The sequence below is a fragment of the Sinocyclocheilus grahami genome, unplaced genomic scaffold, assembly GCF_001515645.1.
Source record: "Sinocyclocheilus grahami isolate Dianchi unplaced genomic scaffold, SAMN03320097.WGS_v1.1 scaffold518.1, whole genome shotgun sequence".
Taxonomy (NCBI): Eukaryota; Metazoa; Chordata; class Actinopteri; order Cypriniformes; family Cyprinidae; genus Sinocyclocheilus; species Sinocyclocheilus grahami.
The window spans coordinates 842755-854073 of record NW_015505697.1 but is presented as its reverse complement, the minus strand read 5'-3'; the positions used below and the strand labels follow the sequence as shown (position 1 = coordinate 854073).

Genomic DNA, 11319 nt, shown 5'->3' with positions numbered 1-11319 from the left:
ACACCACTGACTTTCATTAAAAGGACAAAAATAGTTGCACTTCAAACACTTCAAAGTATCTTCTTTTGTGTACAGCAGAAGGAAGAAAGTCCATCCAAAAGTGTGCCCATTTAGGGTTCTTCTGTATGTGGGAAATGATAACGCACTTGTAGTTGAGAGTGCTTTGCTGTGGAGGTTCTTCAACTGAATGATGAGCCATGTTGGAGGATATGTTGCCTGAATACATCCAGATGTCTGTGGCTAGAGTTCTTGGCTGAAGTGCTGCACTTTTAAAAACTGAGTAAAGCACCATAATTAATTCAAAACCATTAAAAGTGTGATTCGTTTACCTGTGTGTGAGAACCAGCGAGTGGAGTTGGACTTCTCAAGGTCGTTGTTAAATGGAGTGATTTCCTCCTGTGTTACTCTTTTTATCTTTTTATACCTTGTGTATGAGCTTCTCAGTCTTGTCTTCTTTCTCTCCTCAGTCTTACATGTGACTCTTAACAAAATGAAGCTGAGAATGCGCAAGGCTTCTCAGCAGCCAAACCTCGCCCGCAGTCCCAGCCCGGCCCGGACCAAGCGGAAGCACTCCGAGATGGAGGAGTGCTCAGGTGATAGTAAGGGCCTTCTGTCCAGCATCAAGAAGTTCATCCATGGAAGTTCCATAAAGGTGAGCCTCTCGCAGCCTCTCTCTTTATTTTATTATGAGTTCATCAAGCGTGGCAGATCCAGACCATTACAGCTGTTTTCTTGGTTTTGATTATCGTAGCCCAGAATGTTCTAGAATAGAATGCAAGCAAGACCTGGTATCATATGATACCAGAAATGCATGGTGGAATGCTGATGCTTGTCTGAGGAGCTCAGTCCTGTTCTAATTTTAGCTGTGGTTCCACAGCGCTCGCATAATGACAGTGGGTAGGGTTGGCTTTAACAGGCATGCTGTCTGCTGCAGGAGAATCAAGACTTCACATATTATGTCCAGTAAAGGTATTAGGTTCTCTTGTTTGGGTTCTATATCACCTCGATTGGACTTAGGGAAGGGATTCTCAACATTTTTGACACTAAAGGCTGAAATACACTACACAACTTTTGCCCAGATTTTTGCCCCAAATTGACAGTTTCGACAAGTTGACGCTAGCTGCCAAAAGGCAGAGCCAGTCTGCAGATTTTAGTTTACAGATTTCCTAGAAAATCATATGGTATATGATGGCACAGATAGGGCTGTCGCGGTGAGGGAATTTCCCTTGCGGTAATTTTGAGTGGCGCGGTATGCGGTTATCCGAACATTAACCGTTGCCTGATAAGATTAGAATAATAAATTCGTTTTACATAAAAATAGAACGGATGAGTTTCTGTAACCCATTAAAAATACAAACAATTTTTTTCATGGGTTTATTTTAACGTGCAAACAGCAGCATACTGAACAACAGAGCAACAGAGCCTGGATTCACACATCGTCAAATTATCACGCACCTGCAGCGCTTCTGAAAACAGAGAAAAACTGAATAAAATAAATAAAAAGAATAAAATAAATAGGCCTACACTAAATATTTTTCAATTAATAATTAACATTAAGATTACAAAACGAAAACACACTGAATCCTATGCACCTTAAAGAACCGGCAGAGTCTTTATTTTATTTTTTTTTTTTTTTTGTCAGACATAAAAATAAATAGCAGGCCTACCTCAGTGCACAATGTGTCTAGTTTTTATTTATTTATTTTTTTAAATAGCCTAAAATGTCAACGTGCTGTGCGGTCAGTGTGGAGTAGAGCTCGGTGCGGAACTGTTTCGTAATGCCGCTTCTGCTGAATTTCTGACCATTACCGCCTGCTCGCGCAAAGTGTGTTCTGCTCCCGCGATTTTTCTGGCCGCTCACGCAAACATTCTTATATTGTTTATAATTTTTGCGCTATCAATATGCGGGTATTGAAATCGCTTTTGAATGCGTTCGCGTTTACACACACTGTGTAAAGGAGCACATTACTAAAAAAAAAACAAAAAACATTTAAACTGGTAGTATTAATCGGACAATTATTTTTACTTTCGGTTAACGGTTAAACGGTTAATATGAACATCCCTAGTTCAAACGACTTGAAAGTCTGGTAGCCTAGTGTGTGATCATCAGTCATTTAGTGTATTATGATCAGTTTTTCCTCTCTCTTTTTAGTAATTGTCAGAGGTTCTCAGCCTTTTGGCCCCCCCACTGTCCAACACAATATTTGAAATTCCCTTTTTGTTTCTCATATTTCTGCTGTAATTATGAAAATGTTGCTTGTTTGCAAAGTTTTTTTCATCACAGAAATTGGGAGTGTTGATATATTATATTATATTAATTAACAAATCATGACTCCAGAAGTTTCAAGAACTGTACATTCTTCAATATAAACAAAAGTTAAGGGGGATTTCATGTTGATTTGTATGTTGTTGTTATAATTTTTTTTTAGCATTTTAATTTAAATATATTAATTGAGTTAAATATATTAATAATAGGTTTTCATCCATCTCTAAACTTAAACATGTTAAAACTAGTGGTCGACCGATATTGTTTTTTTGACAGCCGATGCGATATCTTGGAAAGCAGGGTGGCCGATATAAAGCCGATATAATTTTATATATTTGATTTAATATTTAAGAAATTTGAAATCATTTGAAAATGGATTAAAAAAATAAATGTGTAAAATAAACATGCTTATACTTTAAATGACAAAGTATTTTTCACAAATATTTAATAAAAATATAATTAAAAAGCAAGTAAACACTAACCAACAGGGCACTCAGTATTCTGGGAAGATTGTGTGCATTGGGAATCACATTTTTTCGAATAAAGCCAAGATAACACACGACACTGTTTACATACAGCACACAGTGAAAATTACATGAATATGACATTGGGCAAAAGCATGAAGCACAGCATAATTTGAAATCACGAGTTTAACAGAAGTTTCAAGAACTGTACATTCTTCAATATAAACAAAAGTTAAGGGGGATTTCATGTTGATTTGTATATTGTTGTTATAATTTTTTTTTAGCATTTTAATTTAAATATATTAATTGAGTTAAATATATTAATAATAGGTTTTCATCCATCTCTAAACTTAAACATGTTAAAACTAGTGGTCGACCGATATTGTTTTTTTGACAGCCGATGCGATATCTTGGAAAGCAGGGTGGCCGATATAAAGCCGATATAATTTTATATATTTGATTTAATATTTAAGAAATTTGAAATCATTTGAAAATGGATTAAAAAAATAAATGTGTAAAATAAACATGCTTATACTTTAAATGACAAAGTATTTTTCACAAATATTTAATAAAAATATAATTAAAAAGCAAGTAAACACTAACCAACAGGGCACTCAGTATTCTGGGAAGATTGTGGGCATTGGGAATCACATTTTTTCGAATAAAGCCAAGGTAACACACGACACTGTTTACATACATACACAGTGAAAATTACATGAATATGACATTGGGCAAAAGCATGAAGCACAGCATAATTTGAAATCACGAGTTTAAAGTTTGTCAATCGCGCGTCTCAATGAAGATGAACTCTCCTCCTGTCCGCATTCAATTCACACGGACCGACCGTCACGCAGAGTACACGCGATCGTGCAGGATACAAATGCACACTTCACAAGATCTCACAGCTGGATTCGACTAAGTTTGCAAGGTTTTTGAAATTAGATGTTAATTAGTCATTCAAAGATTTGTTTAATATAAATGCGTATTTGCTGAATGCTGATGCTATTACTAACAATATAAAAGCAATTGTTATAATAATTTTTTGTATACATTTTAATTCCTTTGTTTAACAGTTCTATCGGATTATTAGACAGACTTCTATCCGTATTAGACAGAACTGTTAACGATGACGGCGAACAAGAGGGAGAATGTGAGCACTGTGTGCTGCCATTCTCAGCTCCGTCAAAATAAAAATCCCTCCACAAACACATCGGCCAAACAGAAAAACTTATCGGCCGATGCAGATATTTGAAAAATGCCAAATATCGGCCGATATATTGGCCTTGGCGATATATCGGTTGACCACTAGTTAAAACTGGTGTGTATAAAATTCACTGGGATACAAATGCACACTTCACAAGATCTCACAGCTGGATTCGACTAAGTTTGCAAGGTTTTTGAAATTAGATGTTAATTAGTCATTCAAAGATTTGTTTAATATAAATGCGTATTTGCTGAATGCTGATGCTATTACTAACAATATAAAAGCAATTGTTATAATAATTTTTTGTATACATTTTAATTCCTTTGTTTAACAGTTCTATTGGATTATTAGACAGACTTCTATCCGTATTAGACAGAACTGTTAACGATGACGGCGAACAAGAGGGAGAATGTGAGCACTGTGTGCTGCCATTCTCAGCTCCGTCAAAATAAAAATCCCGCCACGAACACATCGGCCAAACAGAAAAACTTATCGGCCGATGCAGATATTTGAAAAATGCCAAATATCGGCCGATATATTGGCCTTGGCGATATATCGGTTGACCACTAGTTAAAACTGGTGTGTATAAAATTCACTGTTGGTGTTTCAGGTGGAGCCGAACAACCCAGCAAAGAGGAATCGTCTGAGCTGCGAGCTGATCACCTCCACCCCACAGAGGAAAAATGACTTGCAGAGGAAAAGCATCTACAGGGCGCGCAGAAGAAGCTTTGTCAATGGAGGTCAGTCCCTTGTGTGCTCTAGTTAAACAATGAAAACTGATACTATAGTCTGCACTGGAACTGTCGCTATACGGAAATGTCATTAGTATTAATACTAGTGAAATGTCATGATTTGACATTGCCATTACAACAGCAAAAACTAATATGCTAGTGAACATACTTTCATAGGTTCTCTTTTAATATAAATACTGACAAATTAAATCAAAACAATCAAGAGAAACAAATTGCTACTGTAATCAAAAGTACAAATAAAGTCTCTGGTTTCAGTATCAAGCAGTCAACTGAATGAGGGCAACCGCTATAGAGTAATAAACCTATATGGAGTTGGGGATTTAAATGGTCTCTTCTGCATTTATAATTTGATTATGCACCTTTTTTTAAAATTTGTTCTTCTTTTCATACTTTGTCCTATAGAAACCACAAACCATGACACGAGTAAGCCTAACGGGAAGTTGGAGGACCCTGAGGAGGTTGTGAGCAGTCCACCCCGCACCACCCTGCTTGGAACCATCTTCTCGCCTGTCTTCAATTTCTTCTCACCAGCAAATAAAAATGGTGAGATGAAAAACACTCAACTGAACACTAAAGATGTGAATGATTATTTTAAATTATTTCTGCATCAGTTGACACATTAACACAACATTAACACTTATACTCCAACAAACTTTTAGAATATTGTTCTGGTGTACCTGTGTTGTTCAGTACAATATTTATTTAAAATAAACTTTAATGATGAAGGATTCTTCATTCATTCTTGATAATGATGTCCTTTTTACTTTAAGAAGAATAGTCTTTGTTAAATAAACGTCCATATTGTCTTTCTAACACATTTCTGTTAACATTTCACAAGTTACCTCTAAAGATGACACGTGACCAATCTTAAGAACATTAAAAATTGCAGTTCATGAGAGGAAGTTTTATATAAAATGTCAATATTAAAATTTGAATAAAAGAGAGCGAAGGATTCCAGCTGAAATGGGGTAGCAGGGCTGCCATTTTGAATATTGTGTGAACTTAACCACTAGTTACTAGGCAACTATACATCCTATCAATGCCAAAATTATTCAGAATTTAGTTAGCCATGCACCCTTCATGCATGCAGTGGTATATTTTGTATTGATATTTTGATTATCCTAATTAAAACCCTGTTACACTTTTATTCAAATTAGTGCATGACCTAACAAATTAATGCATCACCTAACAAATTAATACATCACCTAATAATGCATGTTTTTTCTTTCTGTCGTGTCCTGTCAGCCTCGGATTCCTCAGGCCAGGTGGTGGAGGCAGAAGAGATTGTGAAGCAGCTAGAAATGGAGCAAGTAGAAGAGATGCCCAGCAGTACTGCCACATCTAAAGAGCCCCTAAGTGTCCCTCTCTACACCAGTGCCATGCCCTCGGCCTTCAGACCTCCTCCCTCCACTCATACACCTGCAGAGGAGAATGTAAACACCCCCCACTCTGACCTGCCTCCTCTTACAGGTGTGAAAGACATGACATTACTTTACTTAAGCCTAAACCTAGACGCAGTCTGCTTTTAAATTAAAACATACATAACTGTTTTCAACATTTTTATTTATAAGAAATGTTTCTTGAGCACCAAATCAGAATATTGGAATGATTTCTGCAGTATCATGCGACACTGAAGACTGGAGTAAATGTAATCACAGGAATACATTACGTTTAAATTGTATCCAAATAGAAAAGATAAATATTGTGAAATAGTATCATAATTTAAAGTCTTAAAACTGTTTCTATTGTATTTATGATCAAATAAATGCAGCATTGGTGAGCATAAGAGACTTCTTTCAAAAACATTTATAACAATCGTACTGACCCCAAACTTTTGAACGGTAAGGTGTAGAGCCCGACCGCTATTCTTTATTTGTAGGCTATATTATAGTCAGGGGTGCACATAAGTGGTCCGCATGCGTGACCAAAATAAGAAATCCGCTGTGTAAATTAGTTCAGAGCGCGTGTTTGCGTCAGGGTGGCCGTGGGTCCTTAAAAAGTCTTAAAATGTCTTAAATTCAGATTCAGTAGTAAGTGTCCATCAAGAGTACTTTTCCCCCCTGCTGTAGTTACCGTGTCATCAGAGAGAGAATTGCGGTTACTGAATACAGTCGAACACCAGCTCGCTGACCAGCCTCCAAACTACTTTAAATGGGTTAATGCAAGTTTACTGAAAAATGGCTTGAGAATTGTACTTGCCCGACAGGACTAATAGCCTGATTAAAACTTAAGTGACAAAATATAATCACGCATCAAAACGCGCAAATGATTCTTCTGATTTTATTACACTCAGCTTAAACAGCGATTGATAATTGATAGTGTATTTCTATTATCAATGTCGCGCTGTTGAGGGTCGTGCTGTCTGTCTCTGTGAGAGACTTTCATGGAGAAATCAAATCAAATGAGCGTACGGCACAGAACAACTCACAGAACAAACATACTGAGGTCTTACCGCCACCTACTGGTGGTTTAGTCTCATGCTTAAAAGTATGCTTTTTCCCCCAACATTTCTTATTTGTATGTTAAAAATTGTATTTACAACATTAATCCCATTACATTATGTATTGCTGTTGTAATTTTGTAATTATTTAATTTGATTGGTAACAGCCCTGTAGTGTATTAAATTTCTTGATCAATTGTAAGAATTTGACTTGAAAGATAACGCATACATTTAATAAGGTAAAAAAAAAATATTGGCCTTTATAAAGGTAAATGACGTCCTGCGGTAAATATTAAAAACATGCCGATTTAAGTATGTAAAAGCTGACAGAAAACTGATGAAAATATTTCTTCCGAATAAATTGTTTACACCACCAAAAATCTCGGTGATGCGACACTTTTGTTTTGTGGGAATATTTTGTATGGAGTATTGTCTGCTGATATGAAAAGTTCACTGTATATCGTAATAACAAATATAATTTTTGACAGCGGTGATATTTAGTTTTCTTTTTACGTTCAAACGCGTTAAATATTACATATACGTATGTAATATAATGTGTATTTCCATCACAGGCTTGGTCTTAAATTTCACATAAGGTGGTATTAAAAAAGGCTTAAAAAGTCTTAAATTTAACTTGTTCATATCTGTAGACACCCTGTGCGTACCGACATGGTTGACAGCTGTTAATGCACAATTACCATTTTAGATCGACAAACTGTACTGTATAAGATTTCTATTCAAACTGAAAGCATAAATCTAGGCTACCCGCTAACATTTTCAAAGCACAATGCAAAACTGTGACATTTCATTCACTGACACTCTACAATCGGCAGCGTTAAACCCGGAAGCGCATATACTTACTTGCCAGCAACCCGCCAAAAAAAAGCTTGCTGATTTTAAAGGGGTCATATGATGCTGCTAAAAAGAACATTTGTGTATTTGGTGTAATGAAATGTGTTTATGCGGTTTAAACTGTCTTTTTATGCATTGCGTTGCATCGCGCCGCGTAAACATAAAACCATGTCTGCACACATCTGGATATTTGGGTTAAACTGTTCTGGAACAGTGTTGTAAATACAACTTAACCACTGATTTGTAGTCGTGTCCTCTTTTGGAAGACCAAAGAAAGTAGTTTCGCTTTCACAACGAAAAACACAGCGGCCTAGCATGAGGGGAAGCCCCGGCTTAGAGTGAGCTGAGGCCGTGCTAGAGTGAGCCGGAGGCCGGGCTAGAGTGAGCAGATCTTCTTTATGCACCAAGAGCTTGTAACACTCCAAAGAGAAAGGAAAAATTGAAATCGCATCATATGACCCCTTTAAGTTTGAAAATGAAAATAATTCAAATAAAAAATAATTAAGGTTCAAATTAAAATAATAATACAAATATTAGCATTTTATTTTTTAAGTTTACTATAAAATAATAATTTTATTTAAAAATATTTTATTAAAAAATAAATTATTTAATAGTCCCTTTTTTATTTTAAAATAAAATAGTGTTATCACACTTTATTATTTAGTGTATTTTATTTAAAAAAATAAAGTGCAATAATATTATCACTATTATTAATTTCTTTTTTATAGTTATATTTGATGGGTCACACCATGTGCCGTGTGAGGACCAAATCAAATCTCCAGGTTCTCATATGAGAACCAGGCTGAAAAACTTAAGTACAGTATATAGAATACAGTATATACACACAAACACATTTTTTGCAATGATAACTCAGATGTGGTGATCAAACACTTATAATGATGTGACAAACATAGGCCTATGTAGTGGAGGCAGGGTATTTAACAAACTTTATTATTTAAAATGAGTTTGACATCAGTGCACTTAACGGTAAAGTTCACTTATTATAAATAATTTAAAAAACACAAATAGAACAAAATATATATATAACTTGAATTAAGAAAATAAACAATGTAACTGTGTAGGGCAAGCAAGCTACTGCCAAACCAACAAGGGCAGGTTTATGCAGGAAGCACAGCTTTTCCAATGTAAACATGTAAAATGAATAAATAATAATAATATTTTTTCACAAATTCTGTGTTATGTATTTTCTGGTAATCAAATGAACATGCAGAACATGAGGATTTGTATTTAAATAGTCTTTTTGCAGTTTAATATTCACAGACACTAGTCTATATCAAGATTTGATTTAAGTGTACTGATCTGTTTTTTATTTATTCATCAAAAATTCCATGAAATTCCGCATTATACAGTAAATTCCGTATTTATGACTGGATTCCGCGATTCCTGCATCGCGGAAATCACAGGGCCCTACTAATGAAGCAAACGAATGGTAAGCTCATAGTGAAAGTAAAAGACGGGGATGTTGTTTATTAACTTTAGCATTGAGTCTCTCCAACTAGGTGACAACGTAGTGTTAAATCACCATTCAACAGACTCAAGCCACAACCGCAATGCCGTCTATTGGACTGCAGAAAGATACTAACTTTTCAATCTGCTACGTTACTGAGTCTGACTAACTATGCTGACACCGTGTCTGTGCCGCAACAGGACGTGACAAAGCGACCGTTGAAAATCATTTGAACTTTGTGTCAGTACGTCATAAATAGAACGAGGCAACAGTTTATTGTCGGGATTTGTCATATCGCATCACGCCGCATCCAGTGTAGACAACATCACTGATTATAATGGGTTCTATTGTATTTTGTTTAGCCGCGCCGTTTGCATCCGGTGTAGAAACCCAGTTAGGAAATGTGATGCGAGTCATGTGACTGATGTGATAAGCATGAGTTCTGGGCTGCGGTGCGGCCAGTATAAACACCAGCATTGACTGAGTGGCTGCGATCAGCTCCGGTGAGTTTTGTGGAGAAAATGTTTGTCTCACAAAGAAGAAAGTATTTAGTGCGTATGAAAATAAATTTTGCATTTAAAATGTTTTTGGATTTGTGCATACCTTCTCTTTTGCGCGTGCAACATTTCATGTTTCAACATTTCGCAATGTCTCACCTCGCCCTCAGTGCTCTCTAAATGCCGACGGCTGGCTTGCTCAACACAACCCAGCGTTACAATATGCTATAATTCCAGCCAATCATAGATGAGGCTGCTAAATTCTGATTGGCTGCCTTGACAACCAATCACAACATTCATTGCATTACCTAAACATCAGAAGAGGAAAAATACAGTACATGCATAATTATTATAAGTTGATATTCTGATCATATTTTTTTCCAAGCACATTTTACTAACTCCAAACGACATCAATCTTAACTACTATTAATCTTGTATTTAATCATTTATAATTGAGATATAATTATTCATGAAAGCTGGAAGTGAAAAATGTCATATTCAGGTGTGCATAATTAAGCAGATTTTCTTTTACAGATAAAATGAGCCAAAAAAAGAGATTTAACTCAAACTGAAAGTCAAAAATTATTAAATGCCCATGAGAAATATTCAAAACTAATACAATACTAGAAATTGCGAAGTTAATGCATAACCATTGGACAGCAAAATGCTCAGTGGGTCAGCTGGGTCAGTCAAAAACATGTGGAGAAGAAAAGATTATTGTTCACTGCAAAAGAATTAGGAATTAAGGTGAAGAATTAGGTGTGAAATCACCAGGAACCATTTTCCAGAACTGCAACCTAACTGGAGTCTCCAGAAGTACAAGGTGTCAGGTTCTCAGAGACTTAGGTTAAGTATAGAATCCTAAAAAATGACCCCTACTTAAAAAGAATAACATACTGAAGTGTAGTAAAATACTCAAAGACTGATATATATATATATATATATGCATCTTTCTCAAAAAGACTCATGGCTGTATTAGATCAAAAGGGTGCTTCTACTAAATACTGAGCAAAGGGTCTGAATACTTAGGACCATGTGATATTTCAGTTTTTCTTTTTTAATAAATCTGCAAAAATGTCAACAATTCTGTGTTTTTCTGTCAATATGGGGTGCTGTGTGTACATTAATGAGGGAAAAAAATAACTTTAAATGATTTTAGCAAATGGCTGCCATATAACAAAGAGTGACAAATTTAAAGGGGTCTGAATACTTTCCGTACCCACTGTACATACAAGGAATAAATTCTATAAAATATATTTTATATTAATATTTATAATTCTATCAAATATATTTGATTTAGTTTACAGATAAACAAGAGAAAAAAACAGTGCGACACGTAACGTAGCCTATATACGCTGAGTTTCAGTTCATTTTTG

At 35.6% G+C, this 11319-nt stretch overlaps 1 protein-coding gene across 2 annotated transcripts in view; it reads left to right on the top strand.

The window, feature by feature from the left end:
* The first annotated feature begins 391 nt into the window (after window positions 1–391).
* The window catches only part of LOC107554912 (CTD small phosphatase-like protein 2-B), a 15732-nt gene continuing 4804 nt past the window's right edge, over window positions 392–11319 (top strand). The window contains exons 1-4 of one of the 2 annotated variants that reach the window (XM_016237571.1): window positions 392–652; window positions 4545–4674; window positions 5089–5229; window positions 5932–6156. In XM_016237571.1, coding sequence (XP_016093057.1) covers window positions 491–652; window positions 4545–4674; window positions 5089–5229; window positions 5932–6156 — 658 coding nt within the window. In that variant the 5' untranslated portion in view covers window positions 392–490. The remainder of the gene's footprint in view (window positions 653–4544; window positions 4675–5088; window positions 5230–5931; window positions 6157–11319) is intronic. The other variant, XM_016237570.1, reaches the window with a different exon arrangement.